Source organism: Pelmatolapia mariae, linkage group LG16_19 (assembly GCF_036321145.2).
Source record: "Pelmatolapia mariae isolate MD_Pm_ZW linkage group LG16_19, Pm_UMD_F_2, whole genome shotgun sequence".
Taxonomy (NCBI): Eukaryota; Metazoa; Chordata; class Actinopteri; order Cichliformes; family Cichlidae; genus Pelmatolapia; species Pelmatolapia mariae.
The window spans coordinates 17,615,946-17,632,500 of record NC_086241.1 but is presented as its reverse complement, the minus strand read 5'-3'; the positions used below and the strand labels follow the sequence as shown (position 1 = coordinate 17,632,500).

Genomic DNA, 16,555 nt, shown 5'->3' with positions numbered 1-16,555 from the left:
TCTGTGTTTATGTGTTAGCCCCGCGACAGACTGGCAGACTGTACCCTCCCTCTCACCCTATGGTAGCTGAATAGCTGGGACTCCAGCTACCATAGGGTTCCAGCTCCAGCAACCCTGACAAGGATAAGCGGAACAGAATGGATGGCTGGATGGATGTTGTGAAAACTTTCTGGCCAAACAACAAATGAGCTTTGACACTATTAATGTATATGCCACATACACATTTTCTTTGTCATTTTTTTCCAATTTATTTTTTATTGACATTAATTATTTTATTTAGAATAAAGTCTATAAAAGAATATAAAGACTAAAATGGATCCCAGTATGATCCTGAAAATGACGCAGTCTATCATATTGTTTTTTTACCTCAGCAATCTGCATGTCTTTCTACCCTTCCTTACAGTGAAAGTGATTTTAGGGGTGATTTTATAAGTTCTTCCTATATTAGAAAATGATGAAGAATAATGGGGAAAAATATAAAAATGCACTACAGCTTACAGTCAGAAGGGAGGAAATCTTCTGTGCTTCTCTTGTGAGGGGGTCAACGATTGCCACAACATCATAGAACACCTCGTTCTCACGTGGAGAGAGATGAAGCACGCTGAGGAACAAAAAAAGCACACCAGAGCGAATTCAACAAACAACATCATACAATCCTTAATCAGCAGAACTGCAAATCAAAAGACTTGCAGTTCGGCACTCCTCGAAATGATGGCATTGCAATTTTCAGGCCCATTACAAAAAAAGGAGCATGAATACCTTCCAATGAGACTACAGATCCCAAAGGGGAAAAAAAAAATCCCACCTGTGGGTGTCTTTGATAAAGTGGACATCTCTTCTGACTTCTCCTTTGGGGGCTGCAGTTAGCAGGGCATCAACTTTCATAACTAAGTCACTGGCACTGAGGGGAAAAAAGTTCAGTTTGTCATTTTTTTTAAAGCATTTGTGTTAGTGAAGATGTTAACCAGCCCTTGCGCAATATAATATCAAGCTTTAAACAGGCAGAGTCACGCTTTAATCAGGCTACTGTACCTTAAAACTGAGAAAGTGACATTTCTTCATCACAGAATACTTTCAAACATTTGATACATGAGGAAAAAAGAAAATCCCACACTAACAGATAATTCTAGACAAACTTAATGCAAAGGTGACACAGAGGGAACGCTTAAACAGATGCACACATTTCTATCACAGACACTTAAAAGAGACAAGTAGGCCAAAAAGAAATACAAACATACTGCTTTGGCTTCATTCCCATCTGTTTAACTCTGGCTTTGACTTTCTCTGCAGAACCGCTCAGAGTAATCTTTTCCAGCAAGTGGAAATCCTCAACAGTGAATTCTTCCTGCTCTTCAAACGGACCAAGGATCTAACATGAGGAAAATAACACAGTCAGAACACGACTTTTCCCATTCTTATCTCGCCATGTATTATTTACAACTTTCCCAGGGGATGTTAAATGTAATGTGATTGTGACACAGCGTTTTATCCACTTAAAGTCACGGTATTCAGTGAGGCTGCCTGGTTTTTCTATTCTGGGAGAAGAGCCCTACCACTGCAGCAGAGCAAAGTAAGATAATATTAATTGTTACTGCCATCACAGAGACTGGCCTCTTTATCCATGGTTGTCAGCATTGCTGTTGCTGAGACATCAGTCATCAGCTCTGTACACACGTACAGTGAGCGCGTGCACACACACACACACACACACACACACACACACACACACACACAGCCATGCCTGCCACTTGTGACCTTTGAGAAACAGACATCATGCTGATATGACAGTGCTAAGAAAGCACTCTGAAAACACTAGAGGGAAAAATCCTCTAAAAGTGCAGCTGCATGGAGAATCTTTCTCTGCTGTAGCAAACAACACCACCAGTGCTTCTTGTCACTGGCAATAAAATGTTTTCTATTCAAGAGAAGCAATCTAAAGAATCAGCTGCCTGTCAAAGTAACTATTTTTCAAGTCACAAGGAAATTGATAGTTGGTGAGTCTCAAGTCAAAAACCTTATCCCAGTGAAACTTCTTACAAGAAGAAGTTGTCATCTTCTAGATCATTAGTTGCCAAATTACTGTCACACTTAACTTTGAACAGGGCAATAGTTTCATTACGTTAGTCGTATACTGAAATTAAACATCTAAAACAGTTTAATACATTTTCAAAGCTGGATGTGTTACTTTTAAAGAACAGAGGTAGATATTAATCATGTGATTAATTTTGTGTGATTTTCTAACAATACTTTTGTACTGCTTATTAATTTCCCGTGGATTTCCGAATCTGTACAAGCTGCGTTACTACATTAAGGGAGCTTTGAGTTAAAATGAGTTGAACTATGGCTGGCTACTTGTTCAGACTGTGGTCACACACACAGTTTATTGTGTTTCCGATTAGAATATTGGGAAGTTGCTTATGCACAGAAAATATGACACTGTCGCACACATTTGCTTCCTCCTTGTGTAGCATGACTGCAGGGCTTTTCCTGCTTATGAAATGTTCGAGCACCAAAGAGCTTTGGCTTTCGGCCAGAGAAAAATCACCAGGACTGAGTTTTTATGTAAGTGGGGTTAGATTGTGGTGGGGCGATCGTGGTTCAAGAGTTGGGAGTTCGCCTTGTAATCGGAAGGTTGCCGGTTCGAGCCCCGGCTTGGACAGTTTCGGTCGTTGTGTCCTTGGGCAAGACACTTCACCCGTTGCCTACTGGTGGTGGTCAGAGGGCCCGGTGGCGCCAGTGTCCGGCAGCCTCGCCTCTGTCAGTGCGCCCCAGGGTGGCTGTGGCTACAATGTAGCTTGCCATCACCAGTGTGTGAATGTGTGTGTGAATGGGTGGATGACTGGATATGTAAAGCGCTTTGGTGTCCTTAGGACTATTAAAGCGCTATATAAATACAGACCATTTACCATTTACTCATGAGTCTTTACCCATATGCCAAAAAATAACAGCAGAAGTCAGGTTACACAGCCGTAAGTATATGTGTTCAGTCATTAGTGGCGTGGTTCTTTTGGACCGAGGAAAAACCCTGGATTTTCTGCCATTGATCTGATTGACTGCATCCATTGTCAGTTTTTAACTATGCATAAGCTGGAGCCCACTCACCCTCCCATTGCTGATCACTGCACGCTGTCCAGGATTGAGTTTCAGTACGTCTTGACAGAATAACTGCTGAGTGTGGATAAAATCAACTTCAAGGGTGTTGAATTTTTTCTCAAAGGCATCCATATCCATGCCCTACAGCAGAAAAACAAAAGTTTGTTTACAATGTCAGATAAATTGATTGCATCGCTGGCTGGCTAACACATTTCTGAAGAATATGTGATGTAATCCATAGTTTGTGGTCAACTGAAATATCCAATAACGCAGCTGAAAGACATTTCTCCCATTTCAGCCTGTCCAAAAAAATAAAGAGTGATGCATTGACATAAAAATGATGTATGTGAGACAAAAAAAAATTATTCACAGAATCATTGATGCCTCGGATCAGCATAATCACTGCAGTTGTGAAACATAAAATATTTCTGCCAGACCTCTAAGAAATGCACATGTGTGAAAATGAGATTAATCAATTTGTAATTAATATAACAAACTCCTAATTAAACCCCTGCCAGTTTTGTCTATAACAAATTAGGTTTGGGAGTGTGGAGGGTTTGTGGAGTCAGGTTATTAGTTTCTCCAACATTTCTCTCCTCAGGAGAACAGGTGAAATACCAATAATGTCAGCACAATCCAGTCAGCAAGTCTGTCTGGCAGCCAATAATAAACTCATATCCCTTGGCTTTGGGTCTCAAGTCACACTGCTACATCCTACCTATCACCCCATCTCTATTTCCAGCCTATTCTCTCCCAATTGTGAAAGGCTAGTATAACTGAGGGGAACTTCATTATGGTAGGTCCTAAATAAAAAAACAAAAAACAAAACAAATCTACACAATCTACTGCATAACTGATGGTGAATATACTCCATCAGCTGATTTGTTGATTAGTGGCTGAGAATTTGCTTGCATATGCACAATCCTTTGTGGGTGGTTACTGCGCATTACAGCATGAAGACGGGAGAATGCTTTAGTTCTGCCTTAAAGCAGCAGTGATGGTCAGGCTTGGCTGAAAACATGTGGATCACATAACCAGAAACTGTGAGCAGTTGGCTATTTATCAGCTTCGGGAGACCATGTTTACACCAGCACATTTTAGTTAAAGATTCATAGTGTGTAGCAGTCTTTCAATGGTCTCAGTGACATTTCAAGTGGAACTGACAGTGAGCAGGCTGTTTGCCTGGGTGTCCATGGAGTGTGGAGTATCATGCGTGCTGTAAATGCATTCCGTGAGTTGATGTTCAGGAGAGAGATGAGAGAATGGGCTAATCAATCACTATTTTCCCTGACTGTGCACTTTTTCTCCTTTTACCTCCATTAAACCATTTCCCCTAATCAAATATATTATTAAATACTTTTCAGTTATATCAGAGCAAAGCAACTTTCTTACCAAGTGATGCACTTGGTATGAAACTGAAGTTTTTTCTTTGGACAAGTAAACTTTGATAAGGTAGCCATGCACAAGATTCAAGTTAATCTAACTTTTGTGTCTCTAAAATAGATAGCGTTCCAACAGTTTTAACTGTTGTCTACTTTATAAATGCACACGGATTGCCAGCATCTTGCCATCAGTCTGAATAAGTCTTTGTCAATGACTCAACTCAATTCAGGTTATATTCTTGTTATATTCCTATAGAACAGGAAGGGTGCTGAACACAAATGTAATAGTTATATGTAATAGTTAACAGGCAGCAAAAGATATATAGATATACAATTTTCAACAATTTATCACAATTATTCCCAGGTTTATTATCAGAGATAGATTGTATGAAACTGCCAATTTGATCCCAGTCGATCACAGACTGATATCCGACTGACTCCATCTTATGCCAAGATTTATGGCCAGTTTTAATGACAGTGTTCCTATGCTTGACAATCTTATTTTGCAACAAAAAAAATAACTGCAATAACTTTATCTTACAGAATAAAATAAATATTTGACGAAGATTAACTTTGAGGACATAGTTTCCAGTTAAAAAGGTGACAACTTAAAACGTGCGTTATTGGAGCACTGATAATATTGGAAAATGTTAAAAATCACAATATCATATAGTGGGTGAAATATTGCGATAATATAATATCACATGGTGTCTGGTGATTCCCATCTCTACTAAACATCAGCATGAATATAACGCATCCAAAATATATAGATGGGTGGATTGTTGGCGGCTATACATAGATTGTCTAATCTATGTCTAAATTTGGAAATAGTTGGATTAAAACAAACACCTATTTGATCAAATAAAAACTCAAAGTAAAAAAAAGGAGGAGTGAAAAAAACAAGCTCTTATATTAGATTTTCCTCTTTCAAGGTTTGCCACCTTCAAGGTAAAAGTCAGATCATGTGGTTCCAATATGATTTAAAGTAGTGATTCTAATATAAAAGAATATGTATAAAGTCCAAACAAAATATGTGCAGTCTGAAAAGAAAAGAAAAGAAAAGAAAAGAAAAGAAAAGAGCATTCTTTAATCCCCTCTTTACCTGCATCAGTAAGTCTTTCATCTTGGTCCCCTGCTGGAGGAGCTGGCTGCTCTCCTCTTTTAGGAGTTTATGCACAAACTCTGCCGCAGCCTTATTCTTCTGGGTGAGGAGAGAGGCCCAGATAGCCCTGTACAGCACAGTGTTATCGTCGTAGGGTTTTTCACTGGGGTTATCTATCACCCCCACACGCACTCCAGGACTGGCCTTCTGCTTGCACACACACACACGCACACACACACACACATAAACATAACGGCACTATAATTCACAGTAATAGCAGACATGCTCATATATCCAGCTACCACATATGTCACTGATGAAGAGCTCTCAGAAAATAGTGCTTTAAAGTAAAGATCTCACCTTTTCAACCTAATCTACTACTAATGATCTCTAAATGACAAAAAGAACATTTGCTTTATTACGTTATTCATCTGTAGAATATCACCACAACATATTTCAGTTAAGACGCATCTACACTGATGATTTTTTGTGAGAGCACACAGCAGAAAATGACATTTTAATTATAGTTTTTGTTATGAACCTGCCATGATAATCACCACCAAAACCATTTCAGAGTTCTGCCTTTGTCCCACTTCTATTTGATTTTTTTTAGTGCACAAGTTTTGTTGCTTTAAGGATAAGTTAGAGTATTAGATTTATCTGTTATGCCTTCTAAGACGTCCTGTGTACATCCTAAATGATAACATAAATTAAAGAAGTGAAAAGAACAGTATTGATTTTACTTACCAGGTGTTTCAGAGCATTGAGCAAGAGTTTTCGTCCTGACACCTTCTGAAAATCCCCAATTACCCACAGAGTTACAGGAGTCATCCCGTCCTCATCTGAGGTAAAAGAGTAAAATCTTTATAGAATAATGTGTACAATACAAATAAGAACCATTGCCATTACTGTAAACCATTATAAACTCAGAATCTACTTCATATTCTTTAGCTTTCTAATCGTAAGTCCCCTGTTATAGCCAAGAGCAGTCTATTTTGGTTTCTGGTGTCCTGTTCTTTCCTGTTCTTCAGCTGCAGCAGTCTGTTCTCTTTTTCGAGTGTAAGGTGTGGCAGCTTCAACCATGTCTGACTTCTTCACAAGTTGTTTTGCTCACAGAAGTGTCACAGATTTTTTTGTTTGTTTTGTTTTTGTACCACCCTAGGGACTGTTTTTCATTAAATCCCAGGAGAACAGCGTGTTTTTTGTTTTTTTCATTTTTAGATATTCAGATTTGGTACCAACTAAAGGCACTTAGATCCCATGTGTTTCTCATTCTAATGTTTGGTTAACATAACATTTTGGCCACATTTGTACGCTTTTATGTACTGAGGTGCAGCATTAATGGGATAGTATGCAGGTGCAGCTGATTAGTTAGCCACAGCAAGTATAATCACTTCACTGGTAGAGGTCAAATTTATTTATGAAGAACTCAATCTCTCAATGTTGACCTAAATGTTTACACAGCTTTCAAAGACAGTGTCTTATAAAAGGTCTTACTCTGTCTATACACTGATAATCACATGACATTGAGAGGGGAATGAAATGTAGTTATTATAGTGAATGTTTAGTTTGTGTCAGAGGTGAGAGAGACTAAGACATCTGTCACATATTATAGAAGAACCTTGCCACCTGTCATGGTTATATTCCCGCCCCGGCCAGTCAGCCAGTCCTTCAGAAAAGCAGGCAGTTGGCCCGACAGCTACTCCACAGAGAGAGAATGGCAATCAGCCTCCTCTGAAACACTGCAGCTAGACTCTGGGCCCGAGCAGCGAAATGCAGCTCTGATGACCATTTAGACTGCTGGCCAAAAGCCAGTCAGAAGACCCCAGCAATGATTTTGCTGGAGGCACAGCCTGCCAGCCCTAATAAAACCCAGTTTCATATTTTCATACATCAGCAAAGCAGTGTGGGATTCAATTTGTTTATAAAAAAAATGCTAATTTTACAGATACACCTTGTATTAATGTACAGTAGTTATTCCAGTTTATACAGCATTATGTTTCTAAATATGAGATTTCATCTGAAATAGTGTTTACTGGGAAAGCAAACCAAAAAGAAGTGACTTCTTACCACTATTTGTAAAGTACTTCATTCTCTTAGCAATCACTGCCGTTTTGTCTCTGGTGTCCACATAAGAAAACATATATGTGTCTTCCCAATCATCTGCAACTGCATATAAAGGAAAGTATAACATAAGAGGAATGTAAACAGTGGCATCCATATTTTATGGCATAGAACATAGAGCACCTGGAGTGGCTGTGAGGTCAAGGTACTTTCGGTCACTGCTTAAAATAAGAGGGTTCATCCTGGGAACCACATTGGCCTGTTCCATTAGATAGTCTACCACATCTGAGCCTTCAGATAACTGGCCCTATAAGGTGAAGGGCATAAAGTGTGTTAGTTACATAACTGACAGCATGAACAAATTGCCACCGGTGCAGTTCCCCAGTGCTTGAGTACTTCAGTTCACTCATGTCTGGGTTTTTCCTGACTCAAAGTGGGCCTTTGGGAAATGAATCATTATTGGTCCACATATAATTAAGGTAATGAGTATGCATCGCTTTACTTAACAGAAGTCTTATGAATTTCCCTCTCATTTCTTCCCATTTGAAAAATAAAACTGTATTTTGTCACTCAGCAAATTAATCTCCATTCAAAGAAAACTGCTTAAAAAGATGTTTTTAATGACATTGCTGCTAATTTTGGTCAGATTTTCTTTCATATGCAGGACAAACCTGCCTATATATGAATGTAAAAATGTCACCTTTCATTACAACAACAACAAAAAAAAAAAAACACATTGGTTTCATAGGCTGAATATGAAGAGTGAGTCTCTTTTCATGCAGATGCATCATACCATAAAGACAGCTCTCTGAAAGGCAGTAGTGGTGTCCATTATGCGCTGAAGGATGACTGTTTCCAGCTCCTCTGGGTCCATCTCATCAGGGCTCAAAGGGACTCCATTAAATAAAGCCAAAGGCAGGGCACCCAAGCCACTCTTTTTGTAGAAGAGCGCACCATCCTACAGCCAACAAAAGTTAAAATCAGACCTGCTGCTCTTCATCAATCATACGTTATTACTTTCACTTTCAATTAACAAAAAAACATCTTACCTTCCTTTTATCATCATACTCTGATTCAACTCCTAGAATCCTTTCAGAATTGGCTTTTGGGAATTTTCTCTTCAGGTAAGCAGTGATTGTATCAGCAGAGAGCGTCTCCCCTACATCGACTTTGCTATACAGCTGCAAGAGAGTAGCAAGAAAGTTCAGACTTGACCATCACTCTCTTCAGATCCCTATCAGTGTCAGTACTTTCCACCGCAATTTTAAAAAGCAGATAGCTGAGGAAAAATACCACTGACTCATCTATTTCAACAATGTCTCAAACTGTAGGATAACACAAGTAAAAAATTATGCAACTGATTTCCTAGGCACGCAGAGATATGAGCTGGCAAGAAACACTTGCTAAAACAACAGAGATTTATATATGCGATATACTTACTGAGACCACAGACATCAGAGCCTGGGGTAAATCATACTCGTCTGCAATGTAATTCAGCAGTCGGTAAAATCCAACCCCTGCATCTGAGAAGCCATCAATCTCATCTTTGGTGTTGACAACAAACACAAATCCAATTCTGTAGAAACGGGACAAAACAAGTATTCAATTTGCAGGTGAAATAAGAATCACTACCTGGTAAAGATTATGAATGCCAAGAGCGGACCATATAAACAGCTGTGGAGGTGTGAAAAATTGCAGCATCTACCTCAGGGGGATCTTATGCTTGTAGAAAAGCTCTGCTAGCTTCATGAGCTCACCACTTTCTTCCTGCAGTGGATCTAAGAACAGCACCTAACAGCAGAGGTATCGTTATCAACCCCTGGTCGTAAAGCTTTGCAAACAACTGTGTGCCAACCTGACTTACACATGAAGCAAACTTTAGAAAAAAAACAAAACAAAAACCAACACATCAGCAAGTTGAACCCAGGCAAACTAGACAAACAGAGGCAGTGATTTAAAATTTTTATTTTATCTGATAAATCCTAAGAAATGTACAATTTAAATGTATAATAAAGACCTGTCTCAGCTCCATTTCCTTTATTACCCATACCACTGTTTTTTCTTTATTTCATTAATGCAGTGTAAACAAATAGGAAGTCCAGCTGACTAGTACTCAAACCATGTACTCATTTGTGAATTTACTGGCTCGTCTCTCACTTGGTACTTCAGTTGCTCTGATAAACTCACCAGGTTAAAGAAATTGCGTCTGATCTGCCGGATAACTCCGGGAAAGGTGGCTCTGAGGAGCTCCTGTACACCAGTTGGCCAGCTTCGGTACATTAGGTCATTCTCAATGTCATTTATCCACTAAAATGTACAGGTACAGGGTGCAGAGGAGTTAGTGAGAAAATATTCACTAGTTAATAATAACAGTAAGAAATATATTATCTATCCCAAAGGTGCAGCCAAAATATGAAAAATAACAGAGATTAAATATTTCATGCATGAACAGTTCAGACTTCCTCTCTGGTTGTCATACGTAAGAATTTAGAGACATTTCATTTAGGGACGTGGGATTTTATAGCTATATACACTTGAAATTTGGGGTTTAGCTTCACTCACAATTGTGAAATTTATTGGGTTACTCCTTTTCCCATGTTTGAAATTCAGCTTGGTAGTTTTGTGTAATCTTGTTGAAAAACAAACAAATGGCACCAATCATGCAACACGTCCTCCTCAGCAGAGGAATTACATACATGCAAATAAAGCAAGTAGAATGCCAGTGAAGCTGGCTAGTTTTGATGTATATAAAATTACATATATTACTGTTCTTAAGTTCTTCCATCAGAGAAAACTATTGGACCCTGTAGATGCTTTTTTTTTTTTTTAAATAACCAACCAGAATCAGATGCATAATGATCCATCTGGCAATAATACTGGTCTTTCTCTGTGTAACTATGAAGCCTCTTCACAGTACAAGTCTCTGCCTCACCAGCGGACTATCAGTATAGCTATTACACACTCTCTCTATTTTTCCTGTCACCCTCTTTCATAAAAGATGCACTCCATACTCTTAGTCTCTGCAGGGGAAATGCAAGTTGACAAATATTTTGGTTGAGGGTGGACAGGCTTAATATTGTCATATATTTCTGACATTTTTATGGTACTTAATGTAATAAAATTGCCAGAGGCATCAAATGAAAACTTGCAAGTTTTTAATTTGATAACATTTCTTGGCTAACTTCCAACTTAATAACTTCCAAATAAATGAGGTTCCTAGATAGCTCAAGATTGTTGCAATAGGCCGATGACTGCTCTACTAATTTCTTACTTTAGGATCCCTAAACAAGAACACGTGTGTTGATCTGGGAATACAGTCCTTTTAGACATGACTTACCATTATAGCTGGGTGTCTGATATCTAAGGCATAACTGTCATCCACAGCATTCACAGGTAATCTCAGCAGCTTATCTTGATGTTCTCCTTTTATGCCTAGATTATGTAGACCCTCTAAGACCTTGGCCTCTGACTTAAGTATGTCCAAAATGCTGAAAGTGCAAAATGATGTGTTAGTCTTTGATACTATCTGTGTGTCAGTATATATGCATTGCACCAGTGTCTTTTATTAATGCAATTTATTGTGTCCTTACTTTAAAACATATTATTTTGTTTATAACAAGTGACATTCACTACAACTGGTAGTTATTATGCAATATTTCTATCAGGAAAAACATGAAAAATATAGCCCCACCCAGATACATTAAACCAGATATCCATTCATTGATATAATCATATATTATATCTGTGGTATTGAAAGTGATATTCAATATACCATGATGGAAAATGTTTTCTTTGTCCACAAAATATAAGTCAGAGAAGCCCTGGACTTTTATCTTGCTAACACCATTAAAAAAGTAATTCAGCCAGAGCCAATGAGACGACCAGCTAAAAGAAGAAGACAGCACCCTTTGTGAGTGAGAAGGACGGGTTATTTTGTCCAAGAGGAAAAAAAGGTGAAGCTGGCATTCATGTATCCATATTGTGGAAAATGACAATTCAAACCACATCAAATATCAGGATTTAATACATATTGAAAACTTAAAATTACTACAGCAAGTCATGATCTTATTGCACAAAGATCACCCTAGGTCTGGTGCTTCCAGGGGAGAGCACAGGCATATGACTGTACCTTCGTGCTGTGTTCCTACCTGAAGGGATTGTGAATGTCCAGATCAATGTGCAGCCCGTTGATGAAGAGCTCACCGTCTCCTGGGTGAACACCAATGGTCTCACTGAGGTGCTGAAAGAACAAGCTCAAAGTGTTAGTTGAATCCCAAAAGCCCTAAATGACTGAGTCTAACATTAATGTCTGATCTTTTCACATGAAAAGATGTGCACTGAGACTACAGAAATAAGTAAGGCTTAAGCGCAAAAAGAGTAGGAGAAAAGCAAAAATAAAATGTCAAATTTATTGTGGAATTTATATGACACAGAGATTAGAAACTGATTCTCTAAAATAGAATGTGTGCAATGGCAACAGATATTATCAAAGACAGCAACTACGCTATCACGCAGGAACACTGCTTATGATATCGCACCTTTTGGTTCTCCTCAATTTCTTTTCTCATTTCCTGCTTTACAGCCACTCTTGTCAGTGATCTGTGGGAACAGTAAAACATGTACAGTCACCATCAGCTTTTACCGCATCCCCAACCGGCAGTAAAGTGCCAGTTTTAATTTCCAAAAACCTGTGGGTCCTCAAGATGGTGCGTTTGCAGTCAATTCCCTGTAAACACCCGACTCTTACTCAGCACTTTTTGAAGTTATCACAAGCTGCCGGTTCCAAAATAAGCAAACATCTTTTAAAAAAACTGATTAGATCCCTGTACAACAAATTATTTACATTCATTGCAGGGTTACAAATTGTCACAGAAAGGAGTAATAATGCTCAAATAAATGGGGCTATAAAAGGAATACTTTATGTGCACTTTAAGAACAGCATCTGTTTGGCCAAGATTCATACAGAGAGGGCTTGGTCAGGAATTGTGAAACCACATAAAATGTGTTAACCATTGAGCAAGAAAAAAAATAATAATAGGATGAATTTTCTTACCTGGCTTTGCTTGGAAAGTTCTGACTGAGATCTCGCATGAGCTTTAAAGCATCAAACTTTGGTGCAGACATGATTCTAGAAGCTGCCTGGAAACTCAAATCTACACAGATCGAACAAAAGAAATGATCAACATTTATACATCTATGAATGCAAAGGTGAAGTCAAAGGTGGCAATTAGCTTTTCAAGCTCTATTTTCTTTTAAATACACAACACTAGAAGGGGCACCTGCACAACTTAAGTGTATTTCCTATGCAGATGATGCAATAATCTACACAGCTGCATTCTCTTCTCTGCCACAGGCTCCAGACGATCCTTCAAGAACTGCAAGCCTCATTGTAACATTTGGCTAAAATTGTTACGAAAAGTCATTGAATTCTCAGTGTATGCAGACCGTTAAGGGGCATTTAAACAGAAAGAGCACGGCAGCAATGTAGCAGCAAATGAATACCTATTAAATTTAGCGATGGCAGCTGTGTAGCACAATGTATATTTTTGGTGGTTACACCTTTAGCACTCATTCTCTGCAGAGCTGCATTAAATACAGGAAGGTAGTGAGCTTTTATTTTAAGAGTGTGTCTTCAGCTTATAGATCAGCACAGTGTTGTGAAAACTCACATTGTTCAGTGAGTTTGTGCACCATGGGCTGTTGCACATTTACAGAATACAGTTAACTGTCAGGACCATCAAAATAAAAATGGTAGGCACTCGGACATCCACTCAGAGCCTCATGCTCACCGTCTGATGACAAAACTCATGTCACTCAGACCCATACAATACCAACCCTGTAAGTTTCCAAAGCAGAGCTCCACTCACAAATGCACCATTTTCACTGCTTTCATTGTAGCTGCTGTTTATAGTGCAATGTGACAACATCCACTCCATGAACAGTTCCACATATGTTGTGGACTTATTGCAGCCAAACAATTGCCACCTACCAATGAGTACTTTATAATCTGATTTCTTGGCCCTTATTAAGTTTAATGTGACATTAGCAGCGGTACATATTTTTACACAGAAATAATGTTAAACTCCCTCTCTCTCCTTATGATATTGCTTCTGTAGATCACTGCTCTACAGGGTACCCAAGATTTGTTCAGAACTTGGTAGAACAGCCTTCTTTGATTTTATGACCTGGTCACGAAGTAACCTTCAAAACACACTAAGGCTCAATAATTTTCTCTCCCTGGGGGAACTTGAAACGCTGATTTAAAAAAAAACTGTGCAAGTAAAAAGCTGGATTTTACTCCATGTATCTGCAGTCCTTTCCTTGTTTTAATGTGTCACAGGTTGGCTTTTTTGTGATTTTACAATTTTTGTAACCTTGCAATGCTGTGCTTTCTTGGCCAAGACTCCCTTGAAAAACTGTTTTTTATCACAACGTATGATTACTTCCTGTTTAAAAACATGTTACATTAAAAAATAAAAAGTAAACTAAACCTCACCTGCACTTCATCAGTAATAAAACATACACAGTGAAGGCCTCGCCTTTGATCCTCTTTTCAGTGTCAATAAATCTAAGCTTTTTCTTAGTGCATGATAATAGCAAATGCAGACAGACATTAAAAATATCCTCAAACTGTTGTCAACAGTACTGAAATGAAAAAAAACTGATACCTTGCATTTCCCACACTTTTAGAGGGGCCATGTCATTGGTACTCTCAAGAAGATGTTTGCGAAGCTCAACAAGATGCTCCTGGAGTTCAGGATGAGATTTCCTTAAGAGAGATAAAAGAAAAACAGAAAGACACGATACAAGGTGAGGATTTCTTTTTGACTCTCAATCAAGTGGTGTCAAATACACAGTGACACCACTGTGTCACCGCAACAGAAAAATAAACGATTAAAACATCTTTAGGACTGATAATATATTACTTACTTTAATGTCCCAAAAAAGAATCCTTGGACTTCATCATTATCATCATCCTCCACATTTATAACAGTCTTTGAATCTATAAAGCAAGAGATTCGTGTTTACTTGCCTGAGAAACAGAGTTCAACACACAATGTTGGATAAATCACTAACTGACCTTTTACTTCAGTGTCATCCACAGCTTTGTATTCTGTGCTTTTGATAGCCAACTCAACACCATACCCAGATAAAAGCATCTTTTGAGGCTTTGGATTCTGTATCAAATAAAAGCAAAGCAATGTAAAACAGTGCAGAGTTTAATCTGAATTAGAGCTCTATACAGAAGATACTTTCTGCCTATATGTACCCACTATACTCTATGTGCATAAAACTACATTCAAACACATTTGAAGTAGAATTCATCACACTGGGTGAGTTTCGGCTTGAGACTGTCACTGGATGCCATCTTTGTAATAAATTCAATTTTTTCCCTGGTCAACTATAACTGGAGTTATGAAGTGGAAAATGTCTCGAAGCAACAACGGCTTAGCCGCAACAGAACACGCTGACACTAGTGACACGCTGACTAGTGCTGACACATTATAAACTTCCTATAGAAGTGAGAGATAATGACAGCACAAAGATCACCCTGGGTAAAGCCAGAATCGATGTAAAGTAAGTCTCCAGCAGACACTTCATTCTCTAATTACGTTAGTTTCTGTGTTTGCATGGCACATCTTTAAGCCCACATCTAGGTGCCCACATACCTGTGGCAAAGCATGTTGCCTTTTGATAGATTTTTCAAGACTACAGTCAGTGAAAGTTATAGACTATGAAACAGTTTATCTGTGGGAACAAAAAGCACACAAACTGACACGTACAGCAGCAGATACACTGACATTCAGCCTTGACACCTGTGTCACCCAGACACTGCTTCAATCTTTCACAAGCGTAACGAGGAAACTTCCACACCTACACACCGCTTTTCTTCAAGAAAAGCACATTTCCTACTTTCAAAGGCATCTGTTTGTCAGTTAGTTTTTAGAAATCTGTTAATTCTTCCCCTGAACATTGGTCAGTCATACGTGTTGTTCAGCAGTGTCAGGAAAAACTATGAGGAACAACATTTTTTTTCATGACAGAAAATATAACTAATGGATAAAAAGACTGTTTACAGTAAAGTGTTATTTAGTGTTATTTCAGCCAGTATGGCCCCTGACGAGCAAGTGTTCTTAACAAAGTAGATTACAGTAGATGCAATAGATTTATTCGTTTGACCTGTAGTTTAAAAGAAGCATCTTGTATTCAGTAACACTGTCTGTAATGTTATCTGATGTTAGTATTTCTTTGGGGTGGGGAGGGGGCAGATTCTTGAAGTAAACTGATCAGTAAACACAAACACTGCCAATGCCCTGTCTCACCATTTTGAAGAGAGTGATGTGGCTCTGCACCAGAATGTAATTGGTGCTTTTCTGGCCATCTTTCATCATGAAATTTGGCTTGTTTTTTTTTGGGGGGGGGGGGGGGGGGGGTTGCATAATCCTGCTAGGAGTCAAACTTCAGTGAAAACATAACCTCTGTGACAGAGTTAATTTAAAAAGAAGGATAGACAAAACAGCAGCGACAAACAACAAACATGCAGTCGGCACTCTAGCTTTAATTTTTTTAAAAAGCTAATCAAATGCTACTAATGGAACAACTGCTAACACATCACAGAAGATTTGAAGCTAGTGTTCATTTTATTTTGAGTCAGGTATCTTTCCTGTATGACTTATCACCTAATGAAGTAGCCCTCCAACATGTTCACCAAATAAATACGCTTTGACAAATGACACTGATGTTGAACAATTTAGCATCTTTTTTCTAAGCTCAGATGGAAAACAGGATTTACGTGAACAACAACAAGTGAATCCCCATACATTCCCATGTTATAATTTCCAACTTTATAGCATTAAAAAGCTTATTTAGGTGTTGCAGTAGTTATCACTTTTACCTCACAGCAACAACGTCC

At 38.5% G+C, this 16,555-nt stretch overlaps 1 protein-coding gene across 7 annotated transcripts in view; it reads right to left on the bottom strand.

Annotated features, from left to right (window-relative positions):
- uggt2 (UDP-glucose glycoprotein glucosyltransferase 2) overlaps positions 1-16,555 on the bottom strand; it is a 43,132-nt gene that overhangs the window by 21,677 nt on the left and 4,900 nt on the right. For 5 of the 7 annotated variants that reach the window (XM_063497952.1, XM_063497954.1, XM_063497955.1 and 2 more), the window contains 20 exons: positions 14,723-14,819; positions 14,572-14,644; positions 14,310-14,410; positions 12,695-12,794; positions 12,180-12,240; positions 11,790-11,881; positions 10,979-11,129; positions 9,829-9,948; positions 9,347-9,432; positions 9,082-9,217; positions 8,691-8,822; positions 8,435-8,599; positions 7,825-7,948; positions 7,648-7,746; positions 6,325-6,419; positions 5,578-5,787; positions 3,103-3,234; positions 1,239-1,369; positions 806-901; positions 499-601 (listed from right to left, as the gene is read on the bottom strand). In XM_063497952.1, the coding sequence (XP_063354022.1) occupies positions 499-601; positions 806-901; positions 1,239-1,369; positions 3,103-3,234; positions 5,578-5,787; positions 6,325-6,419; positions 7,648-7,746; positions 7,825-7,948; positions 8,435-8,599; positions 8,691-8,822; positions 9,082-9,217; positions 9,347-9,432; positions 9,829-9,948; positions 10,979-11,129; positions 11,790-11,881; positions 12,180-12,240; positions 12,695-12,794; positions 14,310-14,410; positions 14,572-14,644; positions 14,723-14,819 (2,304 nt within the window). The remainder of the gene's footprint in view (positions 1-498; positions 602-805; positions 902-1,238; positions 1,370-3,102; positions 3,235-5,577; positions 5,788-6,324; positions 6,420-7,647; positions 7,747-7,824; positions 7,949-8,434; positions 8,600-8,690; positions 8,823-9,081; positions 9,218-9,346; positions 9,433-9,828; positions 9,949-10,978; positions 11,130-11,789; positions 11,882-12,179; positions 12,241-12,694; positions 12,795-14,309; positions 14,411-14,571; positions 14,645-14,722; positions 14,820-16,555) is intronic. The other 2 variants (XM_063497953.1, XM_063497959.1) reach the window with 1 other exon arrangement.